Below are 23,670 nucleotides of genomic sequence, written 5' to 3'. Positions count from 1 at the left end.
GTGCCCGAAAGTGAATCCATCTCCTGGGAGTCATCTTGTCATAGCTGCGTAATTGAGAAAAGGGTCAGAAGCCAACGCGTAGCTGTAGCCTTTTTTGGGGGGCAATAAATTGCATATAGCAAAGAGAATGTGGTTGGTGACCGTACTAAACATGACCCTGCTCTTTGTATACAATACAGTGTATTTTATACAAAGAGGTTGAATTCAAATCCTCTTCTCAGTCCTTGCTAGAATTCCAATAGACCCTGAAACAGAACTCTCAAAAGAGACTCTCGCTAAATACTCTGAATGAGAGAAACCGGGGTGAATAAATAATAAAACTATGTATTTGACACATAGATCCTGGGAGATGACATAGATCCTGGGAGTATTGACATAGATCCTGGGAGATGACCTAGATCCTGGGAGTATTGACATAGATCCTGGGAGATGGTATTTCATGTGCACAGAGAAGCAGAACTTTGCTAGATTATGATCTTTTTCATTTGGAGGGTAATGTTAAATCACTTCCTCGTACGCTTCACAAACTTCTGGACTTTTTCTAACCAAGCCGTCAGAAGAATACCAGGTAATTTTTGAACTTTTCACTTCTGAATAATTCAAATGCTTCTAACTATACTGGATTTGTTTCATGGCTTAATTAAGGCGTATGTCAGCAGAACTTCATTTAATGTTACTATTGCTAGAAGCATGCCCACCACATGGATTGCCCTGGTTTGAAAAAAAAACAAACACTTGTCATTCAAACATCAGAAATGTCTCCACATTCCTTGCATGTTCATATATGCACACATTGTTCACTCTGACAGGGATCATATCTTCAGTATGTGTTCTCTGTAAATGTCTGCAGACTCAGTGCTGTGAGATGTTACATGGTTCCTTGTTGACTTCCTCCACCGCAGAGCTACAGACAGCCAGCAGCCTTCATCGTGACCCAGCACCCTCTGCCCAACACGGTCAAAGACTTCTGGAGGCTGGTGTACGACTACGGCTGCACGTCCCTGGTCATGCTCAATGAGATTGACCTAGCGCAGGTAATACCTGACCACTTCCCCCTCCTGCGTTCACTGCCGTGGACCCTGGTTTCAAATCGCATTATTGTGCATTGAGCGAAGGTAGGTTACACGTCATTGCTAAGGTTGTTGTTGTTGTCAATCAGGGCTGTCCTCAGTACTGGCCTGAAGAGGGGATGCTTCGCTACGGTCCTGTCCAAGTTGAATGTATGTCCTGCTCCATGGATTGTGACGTCATCAGCCGTCTCTTCAGAATATGTAACCTCACCAGAGTAAGTGCTCCACTGTCTTGTTTTTTTAGTCGCTGCCATCGAGGTTGATGGTTTGATTCTTATAATGTTATGACGTTCAGAGTCAGAGGCAAAATGGCTGCCGTTGATTATGTATGTTTCTGTGTTCCGCACAGCCTCAAGAGGGCTACCTGATGGTGAGGCAGTTCCAGTACCTGGGCTGGGCCGCCCACAGAGAAGTGCCAGCGTCCAAGCGCTCCTTCCTTAAGCTCATACTGCAGGTGGACAAGTGGCAGGAGGAGTGTGAGGAGGGAGAGGGACGCACCATCATCCACTGCCTGTGAGTGTATACACAAACACACACACCCTCCACTACCGCCACTACCACCCACACACTCACACCTCCGACATGTATACAAATAAAAATCCCATCATCTCTCTCCTATCTGCACCCACCTCTTGTATTTGCCAACTTTAGCAGTTGTGTAGAATAGCATTAGTCACCCAACCAACCTCCCGTTACCACCTTTGTGTTCCTGTGCTGTAGGAACGGAGGCGGCCGCAGCGGCATGTTCTGTGCTATCAGCATCGTGTGTGAGATGATCAAGAGGCAGAATGTGGTGGACGTGTTCCACGCCGTCAAGAGCCTGAGGAACAGCAAGCCCAACATGGTGGACAGCCCGGTAAGACAGGCCAGCAGCTGACTCCAGTTCAGTCAATCTGAGTTTCCCCAACAGACGCATCTCTGACTCATATAGTGCCAGTATATTAGCGTAGGCCTACGCCACCTCTCATTTCTGGTGATATTCACTTCTGATATTTTCTGGAGAAATTTGGAACGAAGCCGGCCAATAATAGGAAGGTATTAGAGAACAGATAGGAACACCTCATGTTAGATTTGTTTTGCAGATGGTTTGGGAACAAATTATAACCAGGTGATATTGACAAAAATATAAAACAATGATCATGTTATGGACCATGGACAAATGAACAAAAGAGTCTGTCGAGATGATGAAATAAACTGTTGTGGGTAAACATGAGAGAAACCTCGCCACATCCTTTACAGGAAGATGTAAAGGATGCCTATGCATATGTCTGCAGCCCTGTGTCAAAGTTACCTGTTAGCTCCTCAATTCACTGCCAGAGAATAGTTAGAAATAACATATTTTTATGTTAAGAATTGAATACTTCATTCAGTAGTCATTCATCTTGTTATCACCATGTTATTAGTGTATTGTTCATCGTATACGGTTGTACTATAGCATTGTGTTTATCGTGTTTTAGCACCACAACGGTTCACACAGGATGTGTTTTCATCTGAACAGGAGCAGTATCGTTTCTGCTACGACCTGGCTCTGGAGTTCATCGAGACATCTTAGCCAAGAAGACGGGACGAAACAGAACATCCGGAACTTGGTAACCATTCCAACGCTACAGATCCTTTGGAGGTGGGCATCGTTGACTAAGCCTATACAGACTGCTGTTGATGGTTTTTTTGATTTATTTTTTTGTTGTCGTTGTTGAAAACTCTTTAATGTTTCTAATTGTACTGGGAGTATGATGTGAGTGGTTTGTAAATGTCTCCATTGTACTTCGCCGTGTTCAGTGCCAGAGAGACACGTGTCGGCCACTAGGCCACATTTGCTACAATGTCTTTTGCAGATTTAGTTATTTTTTACGTGCAGCCATTGTAAAAAAAAAAAAAGAAACAAAAAGGGTAACACTAATGCCATGGTGTTGCATGCAAAAAACGTTCTTTTTATTTTCATTTTTTTATATTAGCAGCGTTATTGTCAACGAACAATAGATATCTATATATAGAAGTCGATCACAAATGTGAAAGGAGAAAATACAGCGCTCTATAAGTGCTGACGCGTGACATTGGCTTGGTAATGTTTGTATCGTGGACTGATGGCTGACTCATCTTGTTTTTATTTTGTAGCAAATCTTAAATCATAAGCCAAAGACTTATGTAAATATGTCTATATGGATAAAGCACATTGTTTGTATCGATCGTTTACTTTACATTCCTTTTTGAAGGCTCAAAACAATCATCTTCATTCCATGTTTACCTATGCCTTTAAACTGTAAACATTTAATGTCGTTTTTTTTAAAAGTATTAAGGTAAATTTCAGTAGTAGTATCTTATTTTCAATGTTTTCTTATCTTCTGTGTGATGTTACAGTGGGTTAATTTGTGTAAAACATGCTTGTGAATTCTACCCATGCAGATAGAATATCAGAAGGGCAAGTGACAACCTACGAAAGAGCTCTATTTTTTTCCTGATCTCCTAACCTGTATTGGTATTTTGGAAAAACAAAAGAGAAATAAAATGAATTATAAATCAGTATTATATACAGCTTGCTAAGATGTAAGCCAACACAGCAGAGGCATGTGTTGGGGCAGCCATACTGATTTGGGACATGAGTGGACCTCCTGGAGAAAAGGAAACAAGTCATTATCGTGTGGAGTTTAGTCATGTTTCATATATTATTATTATTATTTTTGTCTGTAACTGTTGGCTTATTGGCTGTAATAAAACATTTAAATATTTGAATAAAATGTCATTGTGTAAGACATCATTAGTGTCATCACAGGGGAGTATGTTTGGTTTAGTCATATGTATCATACATTGGCCCACAACTGTTCAGAAACTACGCACCTAATGATTATTTTAATCTGGTCACTAAATATTAGATAAAAACAGATGTTTTTGTCTGGAGACGTGCTGTTTTTTTTGTTGTTGTTTGGGTCAGTTCCCCTTTAATCCAGTGCCTGCAGAAGTGCAAGTCACTACAGACTTACAAGTGGCCTTTTTCTGATTTTATGTTAATCATCGTTATTGTGACTAACATATTGTTGTTCTGTGGCATTGGTCTCCGGCTGGATTCCCAGTGATACAACCTAGCTACTTAGTGAGTTGTGGTTAGTTAGCTGCCTCTGGTTTCCGGAGGCAGAGTGAGGGCTCCTGTAACCTCTGCTGTTGCACGAGTGACTCATACGTGGATGCTTTTTCTTTCTGTGTCACTGATTCGCGTTGTTCACTGTGCCTGACTATGCCACAGAAAGAGAGCCTTAATACTCAAGAATGAGCCCTGGCACACGGGTTACTTGGTATTAATACACCGCTGGTCAACTTGTTGACTGACCCATGTTGAAGGTGGCGTCTCCTCTCTAGGTTTCCTTCGGTACACTTGTCCGGGTCACCCAGAGATCAAATGAAAAGGATGGCTATGACACTGGATGAGTTCACCCGCTCGGTGGATGCCAAGTCTCTCCCTAGAGTACTGCAGATGCAATCTGGATATTATTTCCAAGGTAAGACTGAAGACATCATATTAGCCCCAACTTTACTCACTGGACTGGCATTTTGGAATAACAAATTATGTCGTGTGAAGTTAAGATTAACGGCTCACAGTGTATGAAGTATTTTAACATGCAAATGATATAAACAAAAGGTATTTCACGTTACAAAATTCAACATAAAACTGTTGACGAGATTATTGGGCAAATTGTGTGGTAACACTTTGTGCTAACTTTCATGAATAAGCCTTTATAAATGTGTATGCATGAATTATTAATGCTTATTTATGATCGTTATTAAATGTTACTGCTCTTTACTTATTTTCTGACTTACTTGGATCCATTACACCACAAGGAGAATAGACAATCGACTGTTCTTAGAGCCAACCAGTGCCACTACACTAGATCCATTGAAATGACTTTCTACCAGGTTCTGTGTATGAGCTGTATGGAAGAGAGGGGAGTTTCTCCTGCGGAGAGCTCCTGAAGATCATTGGGATCAGTGTCACCAGACTCATCGTGGAGCTTCAGTCTGAGGGATCCAAATCCATAACAGTCGATCTATCGCTTGACTACCCAGGTGGGCCCGAAACATCCAAACTGTACCTTGAATATGAAATCTAATTGTTTTGTCATCAAATGTGTACCTTTATAAAGCATTGTAATATAGATTAATATATTCTGATTTAAATTTCTTAATAAATGGCTTTTTATTGGCCTTTACCATGTATTGCACTTTACAGTATGTCAATGTCCAAACCCCTCTCTCAGGTAAGAAAGGGACCTTACCAACATGTGGTTTTGTGCATTGTACCAATAAATATAATTTCATATATTGCTTTGCTTGCCTGTACTGTCAGGCCTTTTCAGGATCGTGGCCGACAAGAGGCCATACATCAGTATACAGGAGATTGTTGACTCGGTGCGTATCAGCCCTGAGTGCCTGGGCCAACCAGAGTTCTACTGCCCTGAGAAGCTACAGCTTCCTGAGGGGACCATCCAGGCAGAGGAGAGCTTCAGACTCACTGCTATTAGGACAGAGCACGGAGACAGCCATGTTGACTGTGAGGTCACGCGGAAAGACTCCAAGCACATCTTCACTGTGAAGCTCTCGCACACTGGGGAGTTCTATGAGTGTGCCGACGACCAGTTCTACACCCTCGGGGAGCTGGTGGAATGGAAAATGCGCAAAGGAAGGAAAAGGACAGTGACTTGGGCCAAGTCTTTGCCGTCAAAAGAGAAGTGCGTGTCTGAGTTGCCAGAGGACTACAGTGGAGAGTTGGTTCTCACACCTGTCTACGAGCTTCAGACGGTATCCAAGTGTGAGTCTCAAACGTACCAATAATATTTTCACTTTACATCAAAGTTATGTTGAATGAAAAAGTCTTTAATCTCCTGATTTAAAAAATAAATAACAAATCGCAAAATGTTTTTCATGTTTTAATTGCGTTTTTCTCATCTCAATGTTGGTTTTCAAGTTAAAGGGGACACACTGCAATCTTGACAACTAACGTTCATGAAAGCTACACTGGTCTTAGGTTTTTTCAGAAGCACAGACACAAAAGTCGCCAATGTTTTGATGTGTAGTCATCATGCTGTTCAGGCAATCACGATGCATTTCTACTTTTTTAGAAAAAACACAACAGAAAACTTTATTCAAAGCTGCAGTTAAACGGATTTACTAATGTCAAACCTTTGGCGATCAATTCAATGACTTGCAAAATATGTATATATGCTGCATTATGTACAGTGGGGCAAAAAAAGTATTGAGTCAGCCACCAATTGTGCAAGTTCTCCCACTTAAAAATATGAGAGGCCTGTAATTTTCATCATAGGTACACTTCAACTATGACAGGCAAAATGAGAAAATAAATCCAGAAAATCACATTGTAGGATTTTTAATGAATTTATTTGCAAATTATGGTGGAAAATAAGTATTTGGTCAATAACAAAAGTTTATCTCAATACTTTGTTATATACCCTTTGTTGGCAATGACAGAGGTCAAACGTTTTCTGTAAGTCTTCACAAGATTTTCACACACTGTTGCTGGTATTTTGGCTCATTCCTCCATGCATATCTCCTCTAGAGCAGTGATGTTTTGGGGCTGTTGCTGGACAACACGGACTTTCAACTCCCTCCAAATATTTTCTATGGGGTTGAGATCTGGAGACTGGCTAAGCCACTCCAGGACCTTGAAATGCTTCATACGAAGCCACTCCTTCGTTGCCCAGGCGGTGTGTTTGGGATCATTGTCATGCTGAAAGACCCAGCCACATTTCATCTTCAATGCCCTTGCTGATGGAAGGAGGTTTTCACTCAAAATCTCACGATACATGGCCCCATTAATTATTTCCTTTACACGGATCAGTCGTCCTGGTCCCTTTGCAGAAAAACAGCCCCAAAGCATGATGTTTCAACCCCCATGCTTCACAGTAGGTATGGTGTTCTTTGGATGCAATTCAGCATTCTATGTCCTCCAAACACGACGAGTTGAGTTTTTACCAAAAACTTATATTTTGGTTTCATCTGACCATATGACATTCTCCCAATCTTCTTCTGGATCAACCAAATGCTCTCTAGCAAACTTCAGACGGGCCTGGACATGTACTGGCTTAAGCAGGGGGACACGTCTGTCACTGCAGGATTTGAGTCCCTGGCGGCGTAGTGTGTTACTGATGGTAGGCTTTGTTACTTTGGTCCCAGCTCTCTGCAGGTCATTCACTAGGTCCCCCCGTGTGGTTCTGGGATTTTGGGGATTTTTGCTCACCGTTCTTGTGATCATTTTGACCCCACGGGGTGAGATCTTGCGTGGAGCCCCACATCGAGGGAGATTATCAGTGGTCTTGTATGTCTTCCATTTCCTAATAATTGCTCCCACAGTTGATTTCTTCAAACCAAGCTGCTTACCTATTGCAGATTCAGTCTTCCCAGCCTGGTGCAGGTCTACAATTTTGTTTCTGGTGTCCTTTGACAGCTCTTTGGTCTTGGCCATAGTGGAGTTTGGAGTGTGACTGTTTGAGGTTGTGGACAGGTGTATTTTATACTGATAACAAGTTCAAACAGGTGCCATTAATACAGGTAACGAGTGGAGGACAGAGGAGCCTTTTAAAGAAGAAGTTACAGGTCTGTGAGAGCCAGAAATCTTGCTTGTTTGTAGGTGACCAAATACTTATTTTCCACCATAATTTGCAAATAAATTCATTAAAAATCCTACAATGTGATTTTCTGGATTTTTTTTCTTTCATTTTGTCTATCATAGTTGAAGTGTACCTATGATGAAAATGACAGGCCTCTCTCATCTTTTTAAGTGGGAGAACTTGCACAATTGGTGGCTGACTAAATACTTTTTTTGCCCCACTGTATATATTGTTGGAAAAACATTTGAATCAGGAATCTTGTTGAAACATTTCTTACAGAAAAGTAGCCTGCCTATCATAGCTTGTGCTTGCATACTAAACAAAAATAATACATATTTTTGTTCACAGTTGGGAAGAATGTTGTTTTCATGCCATCCACCCTGGATGTTGAGGTTTTGGACGTTACAGAGGAGTGTGACGTTGCCTGTTTCATGCAGCCTCTGTCCTTCCGTGATGTCTTTGCCAAGCCCAGCGAGTTCTTCCCCTTCAAAGCAGAAGTCATCGAGCCACCATCACAAGTTCAGGAGGAATTGGGTTTCCTGAAATCCTCTAAGCAGGTCATTGTCCACAGTGCCTACCAGGCGAAGAGAATCCTAACATCTGAGATTCGCAGCGAGGCCCAGAGACGCTTCCTCATCCCAGTGTCTTACAATGGCAGATTCAAGCGCAGGCCCCGGACATTTCCCACAGCGTATGATCTGGAGGTGGCCAAGAGTAACATGGAGCAGCTGCACGTAGTGGCCACCAGGGCCTTTGAGACCCACTACGAGGGGCTGTCCTCGGTGCTGGTGGGAGACCAGTACCTGGTACACAAGATGGAGACAAGCGAGGTGATCTACGGAGACGAGAGGAAGACGGTGGAGGCCCTGGCCTGTGAGAAGATGGTGGGGAAGAAGTACGAGGCCGTGCTGATCCCCATGTGTCTGGACGGGGGTTTTGTGGAGGTGGTCCACGACAAGAAGCAGTACATGCTCTCAGACCTCTGCCACAGGTTCGCCCTGCCCTTCAACGCCAAGGTGTCCATGAGGGACCTCTCAGTGAAGGAGGACCTCTTGGCTGGGGCCGCGGGGCTGCAGCTGGAGGAGGAGATCACTGACCCCTACCTTATTGTCTCCACCCTGGACCTGGCCCAGTGCTGGGAGGTGCCTGTCAACCGCACCAACATGGCCCTGCAGCTTCTGGAGCCGTGGAATGGCCCAAAGCTGACCCAGGGCGAGGCCGTCCGCTCAGCTGTAGAGGAGATAGGAGAGGACTGCTACTTCACCCTGAGGAGGTATGTCAATGCCAGCGTGCTGCCTCCCCCTCGACCACCCAAGAGACACCAAAAGCACTCGGAAGATACAGTGAAACTGCCGCCTCCCAGGCCGAAGAAGCCAGATCCCCCCTCTCCAAAGGTGAGTCGATCATCCGTTGTATTTTATACCTTAATAAACAATAACAACAACAATAGCTATCAGATGTATTTTAGCGAAAAGTTATATTCAATCGATTACAGTACTAATTCTTTGTGTGGTCTGTGTTATCATATTGAAGAGCCCAAATGCAGCCAATAAAGCCGAACAAGCAGTGCCTACCTCTAGAACATCAAGCTGTGCAGAACAGAACACCCCTCCACCAAGAAATGAAACTTCCAAAACAAGTCTGGCCACAGTGACTGATTCAGGCCCACAAAAAGGTTTGTCTGTTTCTATATTCTATCAGAATACTTTTGTTGAATATTCAACATGCTTGAAGGATAGTTGTGAGCAAAATTGCAGCAGACTCATTTTGCTACTTAACTTAATTGTCAGCTGACAATATAAATACATTCTAGATTTTGGAAAGCAACCGATAACTAATATTATAAACTGGGTGGTTCGAGCCCTGAATGCTGATTGGCTAACAGCCATGGCATATCAGACCATATACTGTAGGTATGACCAAAAAAATCATTTTGACTGGTCTAATTACATTGGTAACCAGTTTGTAATAGCAGTACGGCACGTCGTGCCTAAGAAACAGCCCTCATCCATGGTATATTAGCCATATACCACACCTCCTCTGACCTTATTGCTTAATCAATCTCTATGTCTAAAGCTTGACTTTGATTCTCATTGCCTTGTTGTGTTTGTGTCCACTCCTCAGCCACCGGTGAAGAAAACAGTCCTCGGCACAAGACAATTAAACAGGATGATGATGACACTAAAGATAATGAACACATTGACGAGGATGAACTTGCCAGCATCAGGAGAAAATTGAATGACCAAAGTATTCACGGCAAGAGAAAAACAATAAACACATATGCCATGCAGACTGCGAAACAGGTTTAGGAAATAAGAGAATCAATGGATATCTTTAGGATGGAATAGAATCAATGGATGTGATGAATATCTGATACATATCCAAGCTTAAAGTTTGAGTGTGAAGATCAATGAACATTTTGGCATGTGAGATATAATGTTCAAATTTCAAGCAACATTTATTTATCTTTGTTATTATGCACTTTGCACTGAGCCACTCTTCCATGTAAATGTATTATTATAGTCATACAATAAATACATTGTTTGTGCATTAATCAACAAGGACTTTGTCTACTGTGGAAAAGGAATGATGGCAAACACAGGAAGTGTAAATAGCACTGTGTGAGTTTTATTCATTGGACTTATGTGCTGAGGCCCGTGCAGCTGCGGGTCATCTCTGTCAGAATGGAGACGAAGGTGGAAACAGCGAATTTAGGGTCCAGGATCAGGTTCTGTAGGAGCTCTCGGCCCTTCTCCCGAGCCTTGTCAGAGCACATGGCTGAGCGCCACATCTTAACCGGAGAGCCCACTGTCACAAGGTGAACAACAACTGGTTAAGAAAATGTGATCAAGTAACCTGATGCAACCGAATTGGTACTGTAGATCTCTCAATTTCAATACACTTCATGCATGTCACCACTAGAGGGAGACTATAGACTTCATTTTCTCACTGACTGGTGTCTGTCATCTCAATTTCACTCTGAAATGTTCCTCTTACTTTTCATACAAAGAATGATCAAATATATTTTTTTAACATCCATCTCGGGGGACTAAAAGTAAAAGTACTCACAGAGAATCGTGTTCATCCTGTTCATCCAACCAAAGATATAGAGGGTGTGGTTCTCCTCTGTGCTTAGGTCAGCTATGTTAGGAGCACTATCCCCCTCCTGAAGCACTCTGCTGGGCAGAGGTCCCATGAAAAGCACAGAGTTATTCAGGCTGGACTGGAAGTATGCGGCTGCCACGTAATCTGCAGCGTTCATCCAGCTTTTGGCGAATGCAACCTCTGGGCTGGAATAGTAGCTCATCCTGTAACAAAGGTCAAAGGTGTGATTACAAGGACTAAATTGGGACTCAAAAGACTGAATTAATAATTGTTTTCGTAAACAATAATCAATAATCAAGGTAAAAGCTGATTGAAGGACAGAGTCCTATATTTAATTGAAACTCAACATTGTGTCAAGAGTACCAGAGTACCAAAAATGAAGTCAAATGGTGATGACCTGTATCACTTAATGTTTCTACTCACTTTGCCTTGCAGCTGGATGAGGCAGTATTCAAAGAGAGCGTTTCACCTGCCCAAAAGGCACCTAGAATCTGGTCCCTTTTCTCAAAGTCAGAAATCTCAGATGCGCTAACATCTTTCAGGGTCTAGAATGGAAAGGTAGCATATTATAAACCAAGAACAACAAATAATTCTATGCATTCACCAGTGATGGAACTGCGGTGCAGCTGTCAGATCCCCAAGTGGCGCCTTGTAAATAGCAATGTCCTCCTTAAGTATAACTAGTTTGAACACTGGAATGTGAGACCTAATCTACACCTTGATTAGAGTGATCGAAGTCATTATTTCGTTGAATGATTGTTCAATTTAAGCGTAATTGTTTCTATACGGCCTACACCTTGGCGTTCTGAAAGCCAGTTGGACGGGTGTGGCTTCACGATCACAAGAGCAGCTGCTCACCAATCTGACGGCTCCAACATATTTCCACTTCTGACAACTGCCATAACATCCACTATACGGGTGTCTGCTATTGATCTGATTGAGTCTAGGCCTCACTCAACTAAATTAACAAGCCGGTTTTATCTCCTAGGGCAAGAAGGAAAATGCTTCCCATGGGGAAGGAGGTTCATTGAATAGCTTACCTGGAAGAATTCTTCCCATTTGGCCATGAGGTCTGGGTACTTAGCAGAGCAGTCTGTGTAAGAGGTGCAGGAGTCTTCAGCTGCCTCAGCTGGTGCCTGTACCTGGACCTGAATGAGACCATCTCCAATCAGGCCTTTCTGCACAGCAGCCAGGAACGGGATCACTGAGAGGTAGTAGTTCACACCTGGGGAGGGAGAGAAGGAGCGAGAGAGCGAGTTTACTAATGGTCTGTTATTGAAGTGTTGGGCTACACACATGGCCTGCATGGTTGAATATGTGTCACAGTGCTTACATGCCCACCAGCTATTAGTGGAAATGCACATGGGATCTCCTTCCTGTCCACATGTTGTAGCACCAGTGGGGTCAACCAAACGCCCTAAGGGAACAGAAGCGCATTCAGTCACATCTCTTCCCCCATGACAGCCTTTGATAAACCATCTGATCGAGACAACTGAGAAACGTAGTCAACATTATTGTGTATTACAGTTATCGCAAAAACAATGTGCATATATTAGACTCCCCAAACCTACCTAATGAAGGCCCGACATACCTGATCTGACTTTCCAGGCCAGCTGCAGAGGCAGGCCCCACAACGGGCTGGCACTGTCATTGGTTCCCATGGAGGCCATATACTTGTCAGTGGAGCCAACCAGTATCCTATACAGACTCATCCTCTGCAGGGAGTTCCAGGGGTTGATCGTGACCACGTTGTCCGCCTGAGGCAGGTCCGACAGCTGGCTGGGTGCCTGGTCCCAGAGGATGGGGAGGCCATTTTCAGTGAGCACTGCTGCGTTGGCCCACAGGGCTACTAGCTGAAGCAGGGAGAGGGTCCAGACACACTGCATGCTGACTACACCTGGGTAAGTAACAGTTCCCCCTTTTTGTACTGGAGTGGTCAGTGCACTTTGGCCTCACAACATCGCATGATAGAGAGGGGGTATCGGGGGTAAATCCACTGTGAACAGTACTTATCATCCCGTTTTTTGTCCACTCAGCACTTTTGAAGAGCCATTGGACAAGGGTCATAGAAACAACCAAAACAGTTATGTCAGCCCTCAGCAAACATGATCCATAGGGAAGGCAAAGGCTTCAGACATTGATCAGTGATTTCAGCATCGAAAAGAGCATGTCTACTCTCCCGTCATTCCTGTTTGTTGATGATTGTCTATGTTTACTTTACAATGTTTTCCTGAGTCAAACTCTGTCCTGCATGTGGGCTCGGGGTTCCCAGAGTTTGCTGCTGTTATATGTGTGTGCAGCATAAACTTACTTGCATGACCCTTAAACATTGGCAGAGAAAACTTAACTTAAAAGGGAAACTAACGGTTATATAAAGCAAATCGGTGTAGATTGATCAAGTTTTGGATTAACCATCGAACACATACAGTGGGGCAAAAAAGTATTTAGTCAGCCACCAATTGTGCAAGTTCTCCAAATTAAAAAGATGAGAGAGGCCTGTAGAGAGGCCGGTACACTTCAACTATGATAGACAAAATTAGAAAAAAAAATCCAGAAAATCACATTGTAGGAATTTTAATGAATTTATTTGCAAATTATGGTGGAAAATAAGTATTTGGTCACCTACAAACAAGCAAGATTTCTGGCTCTCACAGACCTGTAACTTCTTCTTTAAGAGGCTCCTCTGTCCTCCACTCGTTACCTGTATTAATGGCACCTGTTTGAACTTGTTATCAGTATAAAAGTCACCTGTCCACAACCTCAAACAGTCACACTCCAAACTCCACTATGGCCAAGACCAAAGAGCTGTCAAAGGACACCAGAAACAAAATTGTAGACCTGCACCAGGCTGGGAAGACTGAATCTGCAATAGGTAAGCAGCTTGGTTTGAAGAAATCAACTGTAGGAGCAATTATTAGGAAAGGGAAGACATACAAGACCACTGATAATCTCCCTCGATCTGGGGCTCCACGCAAGATCTCATCCCGTGGGGTCAAAATGATCACAAGAACGGTGAGCAAAAATCCTAGAACCACACAGGGGGACCTAGTGAATGACCTGCAGAGAGCTGGGACCAAAGTAACAAAGCCTACCATCAGTAACACACTACGCCGCCAGGGACTCAAATCCTGCAGTGCCAGACGTGTCCCCCTGCTTAAGCCAGTACATGTCCAGGCCCGTCTGAAGTTTGCAAGAGAGCATTTGGATGATCCAGAAGAAGATTGGGATAATGTCATATGGTCAGATGAAACCAAAATATAACTTTTTGGTAAAAACTCAACTCGTCGTGTTTGGAGGATGCTGAGTTGCATCCAAAGAACACCATACCTACTGTGAAGCATGGGGTTGGAAACATCATGCTTTGGGGCATGCTTTGACGACTGATCCGTGTAAAGGAAAGAATGAATGGGGGCCATGTATCGTGAGATTTTGAGTGAAAACCTCCTTCCATCAGCAAGGGCATTGAAGATGAAATGTGGCTGGGTCTTTCAGCATGACAATGATCCCAAACACACCGCCCAGGCAACGAAGGAGTGGCTTCGTAAGAAGCATTTCAAGGTCCTGGAGTGGCCTAGCCAGTCTCCAGATCTCAACCCCATAGAAAATCTTTGGAGGGAGTTGAACGTCTGTGTTGCCCAGCAACAGCCCCAAAACATCACTGCTCTAGAGGAGATCTGCATGGAGGAATGAGCCAAAATACCAGCAACAGTGTGTGAAAATCTTGTGAAGACTTACAGAAAACGTTTGACCTCTGTCATTGCCAACAAAGGGTATATAATAAAGTATTGAGATAAACTTTTGTTATTGACCAAATACTTATTTTCCACTAAATACTGACTGACTAAATACTTTTTTGCCCCACTGTATAACTTTATTTATTCAGTGACGCAATAAACCAAATTGTTGTCCAACTGAGGCAGGTCTGGCAGCTGGCTGGGTGCCTGCTCCCAGATGTTGGGGAGGCCATTTTCAGTGAGCACTGCTGCATTGGCCCACAGGGCAACTAGCTGTAGCAGGGAGAGGGTCCAGACACACTGCATGCTGACCACACCTGGATAAGTAACAGTTCCCCCTTTTCATACTGGAGTGGCCAGTGCACTGGCATCACAATGTCATGTGATAGAGAAGGGGTATCAGGGGGGGTGGTGGTAAATCCACTGTAAAAATTACCTCTTACAATGCAGTTTTTTTGTCCATTCAACACTTTTGAAGAGCCATTGGACAGAATAGAGGGAAATAACCAATACTCATAGACGGACAGTTACATCAGCCATCAGCAAACATGGTCTATAGAGATGGCTTCAGGCATTGATCAGTGATGTCATCATTCTAGAATAGCATGTCTATACTCTCCACAAGAGAACTCTGGAGCTCTGTCAGAGTGCCCATCGGTTTCTTGGTCACCTCACCTCACTGACCAAGACCCTTCTCCACCGATTGCTCAGTTTGGCCGGGTGGCCAGCTCTACGAAGCATCTTGGCGGTTCCAAACTTCTTCCATTTAACCCTTGTGTGGTGTTCATGTTTTTGTTATTCACCCAATGTATGCGGGTCTGATGGACCCACAACATTGTTGGGTTTTTAAAACAATACAGCCATAACAATTTACTTGAAAATACTTAATACTTAGATGTTGACTGAAATAAATTACAAGCAACATAGACATCATACATGGTTAATATTTGCTTTTTACCCCTGCAAGATCCTATTTGTCAATAAAAGCTGTATTCATTTTTTTGATAAAATGTTATTTTTGTTAACAAAAATCTATTATAATCAAGACATGGGTAACAATACAACAAATATTGTTGTTGAACTCAAATATACTAATTGATAACTAATATGAATTGAAAACATATTTTTGGAGATTTCTTTTTTTGAACTTGTGTTGTTATGTCACACATGCAGCTAACAAAAACATATGGAAGTGTCTGCTCTACTCAAAATTACAACCAACTAATCACAGTGTTACCGCAAAAATGGAAGAGGAAAGTGGAAGGGGGAGAAAGTGAGGAACTTGTCTGTCGGCCCTGCATTAAAGACCATAATTGGTTAAAGAACATTGTGATAAATAAAAAAGTATACCAGTTTCATTTAAGGACCAAAAAATTGACAGCTGTGCAAAATAGTTGGGAAGAGATTTTTGATGTACCGATTCCATGGCACATGGTTTATGAACTGACACGTAAGTCATAGTCAATTGATCAATAGTATAATATTACTTTTAGCAAAAATTGTATTTTCAATCTGTAGAAACAATGAGAATTGATAGGTTCAGAACTTGTGTGAAACATTACAGCACAGTTCAAAAATGTATGGCAAATAGAAATCCAATATGGATGGTGTTTAGAGGTAGTTTTACTGTGTGTGTGTGTGTTGCAAATGTATTTCTTGCACATGATGCATGTGCACTGTGTTCCTGTCCTTCATGGGTCCACACACATTGCGGCACTTTTTCTTGTAGCTACCAGCTGCAATCTAGAATGATGAAAACACTTAGTTCAGGAATTTGACCAAAATCTCACTCACATGTATAGTTACAGCAGGCCAAAAAGTAGGTGAGTCAGACACACACACATGCAACAACATCACTCACACTTACTTCCGGTATTGGGGTTATTGGTTCTGTGGGTCAGGTGGATGGGGCACCAGCATCCTCCTCCTGAATCTTCCTCACGATGGCTGCAGAAGCTGGGGTCCTTGGGATATGCGTCTTCCTCTGGATTTGAGGTCTTACCAATGCCGAGAAAGAACTCTCTCTTCTGGAGCTTCCCTCTGTTCCAATCTGGATTTAACACCATCCAGATGGCAAACGCGTTTTACACTGAGATGTCCAAGATATGGAAGAATATCACAAGTGGCCAGCGAAGGGTTCTTCTTCTGCAGCTGTAGCCAGTCACCAGCTTGTCTAAATTGTCCACTCCTCCTTTTGTGACATTGAAATCCATTATGATTTCTGTTTTTTGATGTTCCTGGCCACAGATTCTCCCATCCCTATGCAACGTACTCATGAGTACCAGATTTTGACCTGTCGTTGGCACGTAGGACACTAGGGACGTGTCTGCCGTGAACACAAACTTAGAGGAATTGATAGGCCTGCTCCCTGTATTCAACAGCTGAGGTGGGAGCTCTGGCTTGTTTTTTCATACTGTTCCTACCATCGTCAGCTTCCTCTTGAGGAGCTCCTGTCCAAGCTTGTGTGATGTAAAAAAGTTATCGCATGAGATGCTGTGACACGTCCAGGACAACCCACATCTCTTGGTTCTTCTCAGAGGCTCCTTCATCTGGCTTCCCCGTATACAATTGCAAGTTCCATGCATATGATGAAGCAGCTTCACAGGCAGCGCAGATCTTGATTCCATATTTTGCGAGTTTAGACCGTATGTACTGCCTGAAGGGGCAGCGGCCCCTACATGGCATAAGCTGGTCATCAACAGTAACGTTGTAAAACAGGGGAAGGCGGTCCACCCACTTGTCCCTGACGGACCAGGATGTCTTGCTCCCAGGCAGACTAAATAACTTTTTTTGCCCGCTTTGAGGACAATACAGTGCCACTGACACGGCCCGCAACTAAAACATGCAGACTCTCCTTCACTGCAGCCGACGTGAGGAAAACATTTAAACGTGTCAACCCTCGCAAGGCTGCAGGCCCAGACGGCATCCCCAGCCGCGCCCTCAGAGCATGCACAGACCAGCTGGCTGGTGTGTTTACGGACATATTCAATCAATCCCTATCCCAGTCTGTTGTTCCCACATGCTTCAAGAGGGCCACCATTGTTCCTGTTCCCAAGAAAGCTAAGGTAACTGAGCTAAACGACTACCGCCCCGTAGCACTCACTTCCGTCATCATGAAGTGCTTTGAGAGACTAGTCAAGGACCATATCACCTCCACCCTACCTGACACCCTAGACCTACTCCAATTTGCTTACCGCCCAAATAGGTCCACAGACGATGCAATCTCAACCACACTGCACACTGCCCTAACCCATCTGGACAAGAGTAATACCTATGTGAGAATGCTGTTCATCGACTACAGCTCGGCATTTAACACCATAGTGCCCTCCAAGCTCGTCATCAAGCTCGAGACCCTGGGTCTCGACCCCGCCCTGTGCAACTGGGTACTGGACTTCCTGACGGGCCGCCCCCAGGTGGTGAGGGTAGGCAACAACATTTCCACCCCGCTGATCCTCAACACTGGGGCCCCACAAGGGTGCATTCTGAGCCCTCTCCTGTACTCCCTGTTCACCCACGACTGCGTGGCCAACTCAATCATCAAGTTTGCGGACGACACAACAGTGGTAGGCTTGATTACCAACAACAACGAGACGGCCTACAGGGAGGAGGTGAGGGCCCTCGGAGTGTGGTGTCAGGAAAATAACCTCACACTCAACGTCAACAAAACTAAGGAGATGATTGTGGACTTCAGGAAACAGCAGAGGGAACACCCCCCTATCCACATCGATGGAACAGTAGTGGAGAGGGTAGTAAGTTTTAAGTTCCTCGGCGTACACATCACAGACAAACTGAATTGGTCCACCCACACAGACAGCATCGCGAAGAAGGCGCAGCAGCGCCTCTTCAACCTCAGGAGGTTGAAGAAATTCGGCTTGTCACCAAAAGCACTCACAAACTTCTACAGATGCACAATCGAGAGCATCCTGTCGGGCTGTATCACCGCCTGGTACGGCAACTGCTCCGCCCACAACCGTAAGGCTCTCCAGAGGGTAGTGAGTTCTGCACAACGCATCACCGGGGGCAAACTACCTGCCCTCCAGGACACCTACACCACCCGATGTCACAGGAAGGCCATAAAGATCATCAAGGACAACAACCACCCGAGCCACTGCCTGTTCACCCCGCTATCATCCAGAAGGCGAGGTCAGTACAGGTGCATCAAAGCTGGGACCGAGAGACTGAAAAACAGCTTCTATCTCAAGGCCATCAGACTGTTAAACAGCCACCACTAACATTGAGTGGCTGCTGCCAACACACTGACTCAACTCCAGCCACTTTAATAATGGGAATTGATGGGAAATTATGTAAAATATATCACTAGCCACTTTAAACAATGCTACCTAATATAATGTTTACATACCCTACATTATTCATCTCATATGTATATGTATATACTGTACTCTATATCATCTACTGCATCTTTATGTAATACATGTATCACTAGCCACTTTAACAATGCCACTTTGTTTACATACTCATACTCATCTAGCCACTTTAAACAATGCTACCTAATATAATGTTTACATACCCTACATTATTCATCTCATATGTATATGTATATACTGTACTCTATATCATCTACTGCATCTTTATGTAATACATGTATCACTAGCCACTTTAACAATGCCACTTTGTTTACATACTCATCTCATATGTATATACTGCACTCAATACCATCTACTGTATCTTGCCTATGCCGCTCTGTACCATCACTCATTCATATATCTTTATGTACATATTCTTTATCCCCTTACACTTGTGTCTATAAGGTAGTAGTTTTGGAATTGTTAGCTAGATTACTTGTTGGTTATTACTGCATTGTCGGAACTAGAAGCACAAGCATATCGCTACACTCGCATTAACATCTGCTAACCATGTGTATGTGACAAATAAAATTTGATTTGCAGCTAGCTTGTCTCTCTGCCGCCGAGCTGGTCTGGTGTCTCGGTTATCGAAGCGGATAACCCTGGAAATAATGTGAACGTTTTCCAGAGACATAGTTACACAAAAATGAGTTTGGTCCATCTCCTTCCATCTCTCTCCAAAAACACACCTTTCCTCCACAGTACTTCAGTCCAGAATGATTTTCTGGATGGTGTCTGGGATGAACAGTTCAAAATAAGACTTTATGTCCTGCATATGAGTGTCACATTGGTATGATTGATTCGGGAGACAGGCACAGGAATGCGTAAAAGTTTTTTTTACTCAACCCAAATTAAGGCGTGCCGTGTAAAGGCACGTGGATGAAGACCAAACAAACACGTAACAAAACACAGGGTTGAAACCCAAACAAAAGTGCGAGGAGTACCTTGCATAAATAACACAAGCGCACAATGATTTACACACGGGACGAGTCCCGTAATCATCTGTGCAATCCACAAGGGCACGAAAGCCCAAAACACACAGCACAGGTACTCACACGCACCAACGGACATTGTAACAAGACTCGACAGCATCATGGTGAACAAAGGGCACATATATACAAATACAATCAGTGCGAATAGGGTCCAGGTGTGCGCAATGAAAGTTCCAGAGGGATCTGTGACAATGAGTAACCGCCATCCGAGTCAGGCCTGTTTGCATCCTTATTACATTGGCAGCCGTGCGGGGTGGCTCATTCTTTGAGCAAGAAGACCATTCAATTTCACAATTTTTTGACATCCATATTCTTCCTCCTGCAAACTACTGATGAGCTGGTTGCTGATGGGCTGGTCCTGGGGCTGGCTAATCTCGGGCTGGCTGAGGGTCAATCTCATCCTCTTCTTCCAACTCACTGTCAGACTCCGAATTGACAGACACATGATCCTCATATTTGGAAAATTCTTCATCTTCCAAAGTGGAAGACGCTCCTTCCACACTAGCTTCTCTCTCTGCAAAAATGATTTCTAAGGCCCCCTGAGCAGAGATTATTTTTGTCATACTGGTTAATTGTGATAAGTAGCCACACATGCAAAGCTATTTATTTGTTGTGTCTTTCCTCCAATTAGCACCTGGCCGAGGTAGAGTGTGGGAAAATACTGCATTTTCTTTTTTTACAATATATCGAAATAATGTATAGAAATGATGTATTGTTATAACATTGTGCAGGTTCCGGCAAAACATGTATGTAAACTACACACATGTATGTATGTGTGTAGTTTCACACACTAAAAAGGGCAAAGAGCGCTAGAAAAGTGGGAGCCAGGCAGGGAGACAGACAGGTTCTTGGTGCTATGTTGAAGCAGTAGGCGCAGGGCAGAAGAAGACAGAGTGAAGGAACACACAAAATCTTTTTCTTTCAGTTTTATTTGTTTTCACCTACACACACACTTTCCCACACTTTTACCCACGGGTCCAGTGGACCCAAACACCAGATGTAATATAAATGTGTAGGGGGTGCACAGTGTGCACTCAATGAAAATGTGTTCTTTTACATGTTCATCACAGAAAATGAGCCAAGGCCAATGAGTCTCAGGTTGAAAGAATAATTCATTGTATCATTTTTATTTTAGTAAACACTGAAAATGGGTTGCACAGACCGGAACACCACACAAGGGTTAAGAATGGGACGAACTGAAAGCATGTATAGCCTACCAACGGGACATTAAAAACTGTAATATCTTATGTTTCACCGAGTCGTGGCTGAACGACGACATTAAGAACATACAGTTCAGCTGGCGGGTTACAAACTCTATAGGCAGGACAGAACAGCAGCCTCTGGTAAGACACGGGGCGGGGGCCTATGCATATTTGTAAACAATAGCTGGTGTACGATATCTAAGGAAGTCTCAAGGTTTTTCTCACCTGAGGTAGAGTATCTCATGATAAGCTGTAGACAACACTATTTACCTAGAGAGTTTTCATCTGTATTTTTCGTAGCTGTCTACATACCACAACAGACCGAGGCTGGTACTAAAATTGCACTCAATGAGCTGTATTCTGACCATAAGCAAACAGGAAAACGCTCGTCCAGAGGCGGCGCTCCTACTGGCCAGGGACTTTAATGCAGGGAAACTTAAATCAGTTTTACCAAATTTCTATCAGCATGTTAAATGTGCGACCAGAGGGAAAAACATTCTAGACCACCTTTACTCCACACACAGAGACGCGTACAAAGCTCGCCCTCGCCCTCCATTTGGTAAATCTGACCATAATTCTATCCTCCTGATTCCCGCTTAAAAGCAAAGATTTAAGCAGGAAGAACCAGTGACTCGGTCTATTAAAAATTGGTCAGACGAAGCTACAGGACTGTTTTGCCAGCACAGATGGCATTGAGGAGTACACCACATCAGTCATTGGCTTCATCAATAAGTGCATTGAGGACGCCGTCCCCACAGTGACTGTAAGTACAGTGCCTTGCGAAAGTATTCGGCCCCCTTGAACTTTGCGACCTTTTGCCACATTTCAGGCTTCAAACATAAAGATATAAAACTGTATTTTATTGTGAAGAATCAACAACAAGTGGGACACAATCATGAAGTGGAACGACATTTATTGGATATTTCAAACTTTTTTAACAAATCAAAAACTGAAAAATTGGGCGTGCAAAATTATTCAGCCCCCTTAAGTTAATACTTTGTAGCACCACCTTTTCCTGCGATTACAGCTGTAAATCGCTTGGGGTATGTCTCTATCAGTTTTGCACATCGAGAGACTGACATTTTTTCCCATTCCTCCTTGCAAAACAGCTCGAGCTCAGTGAGGTTGGATGGAGAGCGTTTGTAAACAGCAGTTTTCAGTTCTTTCCACAGATTCTCGATTGGATTCAGGTCTGGACTTTGACTTGGCCATTCTAACACCTGGATATGTTTATTATTGAACCATTCCATTGTAGATTTTGCTTTATGTTTTGGATCATTGTCTTGTTGGAAGACAAATCTCCGTCCCAGTCTCAGGTCTTTTGCAGACTCCATCAGGTTTTCTTCCAGAATGGTCCTGTATTTGGCTCCATCCATCTTCCCATCAATTTTAACCATCTTCCCTGTCCCTGCTGAAGAAAAGCAGGCCCAAACCATGATGCTGCCACCACCATGTTTGACAGTGGGGATGGTGTGTTCAGCTGTGTTGCTTTTACGCCAAACATAACGTTTTGCATTGTTGCCAAAAAGTTCAATTTTGGTTTCATCTGACCAGTGCACCTTCTTACACATGTTTGGTGTGTCTCCCAGGTGGCTTGTGGCAAACTTTAAACGACACTTTTTATGGATATCTTTAAGAAATGGCTTTCTTTCCACTCTTCCATAAAGGCCAGATTTGTGCAATATACGACTGATTGTTGTCCTATGGACAGAGTCTCCCACCTCAGCTGTAGATCTCTGCAGTTCATCCAGAGTGATCATGGGCCTCTTGGCTCCATCTCTGATCAGTCTTCTCCTTGTATGAGCTGAAAGTTTAGAGGGACGGCCAGGTCTTGGTAGATTTGCAGTGGTCTGATACTCCTTCCATTTCAATATTATCGCTTGCACAGTGCTCCTTGGGATGTTTAAAGCTTGGGAAATCTTTTTGTATCCAAATCCGGCTTTAAACTTCTTCACAACAGTATCTTGGACCTGTCTGGTGTGTTCCTTGTGCTTCATGATGCTCTCTGCGCTTTTAACGGACCTCTGAGACTATCACAGTGCAGGTACATTTATACGGAGTCTTGATTACACACAGGTGGATTGTATTTATCATCATTAGTCATTTAGGTCAACATTGGATCATTCAGAGATCCTCACTGAACTTCTGGAGAGAGTTTGCTGCACTGAAAGTAAAGGGGCTGAATAATTTTGCACGCCCAATTTTTCAGTTTTTGATTTGTTAAAAAAGTTTGAAATATCCAATAAATGTCGTTCCACTTCATGATTGTGTCCCACTTGTTGTTGATTCTTCACAATAAAATACAGTTTTATATCTTTATGTTTGAAGCCTGAAATGTGGCAAAATGTCGCAAAGTTCAAGGGGGCCGAATACTTTCGCAAGGCACTGTACATAGCCCAACCAGAAGCCATGGATTACAGGCAACATTTGCACTGAGCTAAAGGGTAGAGCTGCCACTTTCAAGGAGCGGGACTCTTATAAGAACCCGGACGCTTATAAGAAATCCCGCCATGTCCTCCGACGAACCATCAAACAGAAAAAGAGTCAACACAGGACTAAGATCGAATCGTACTATACCGTTTCCGACGC

General features: G+C 43.5%; 3 protein-coding genes across 46 annotated transcripts in view; 2 read left to right on the top strand and 1 right to left on the bottom strand.

Moving 5' to 3' along the window:
- Nucleotides 1-3,805, top strand: part of ptprk (protein tyrosine phosphatase receptor type K) — a 148,822-nt gene extending 145,017 nt beyond the window's left edge. For 41 of the 44 annotated variants that reach the window (XM_036975715.2, XM_036975714.2, XM_090232592.1 and 38 more), the window contains 5 exons: nucleotides 903-1,034; nucleotides 1,160-1,285; nucleotides 1,420-1,583; nucleotides 1,791-1,926; nucleotides 2,569-3,805. In XM_036975715.2, coding sequence (XP_036831610.2) covers nucleotides 903-1,034; nucleotides 1,160-1,285; nucleotides 1,420-1,583; nucleotides 1,791-1,926; nucleotides 2,569-2,622 — 612 coding nt within the window. In that variant the 3' untranslated portion in view covers nucleotides 2,623-3,805. Of the gene's footprint in view, nucleotides 1-550; nucleotides 731-902; nucleotides 1,035-1,159; nucleotides 1,286-1,419; nucleotides 1,584-1,790; nucleotides 1,927-2,568 lie in introns of those variants that run through there. The other 3 variants (XM_090232605.1, XM_090232604.1, XM_090232603.1) reach the window with 1 other exon arrangement.
- Nucleotides 3,806-3,958: 153 nt separating this feature from the next.
- themis (thymocyte selection associated) lies at nucleotides 3,959-10,242 on the top strand. The gene is made up of 6 exons (XM_021600319.3): nucleotides 3,959-4,561; nucleotides 4,977-5,126; nucleotides 5,407-5,868; nucleotides 8,033-9,078; nucleotides 9,218-9,359; nucleotides 9,809-10,242. The coding sequence occupies exons 1-6, from the start codon at nucleotides 4,462-4,464 to the stop codon at nucleotides 9,991-9,993; spliced, it is 2,085 nt and encodes a 694-aa protein (XP_021455994.3). The 5' UTR covers nucleotides 3,959-4,461; the 3' UTR covers nucleotides 9,994-10,242.
- On the bottom strand, nucleotides 10,119-12,684 carry leg1 (protein LEG1 homolog). Its single transcript, NM_001124381.1, is given in 6 exon segments — nucleotides 10,119-10,492; nucleotides 10,754-10,992; nucleotides 11,213-11,334; nucleotides 11,830-12,014; nucleotides 12,123-12,206; nucleotides 12,381-12,684. Coding segments are annotated over 6 exon segments (1,092 nt in total). The 5' UTR covers nucleotides 12,676-12,684; the 3' UTR covers nucleotides 10,119-10,325.
- Nucleotides 12,685-23,670: the final 10,986 nt, after the last annotated feature.

This window comes from Oncorhynchus mykiss, chromosome 4 (assembly GCF_057628025.1).
Source record: "Oncorhynchus mykiss isolate SJ-2025 chromosome 4, ASM5762802v1, whole genome shotgun sequence".
Lineage (NCBI taxonomy): Eukaryota > Metazoa > Chordata > Actinopteri > Salmoniformes > Salmonidae > Oncorhynchus > Oncorhynchus mykiss.
The sequence above is the reverse complement of the archived record's forward strand: the minus strand, read 5'-3'. Positions and strand labels throughout refer to the sequence as shown.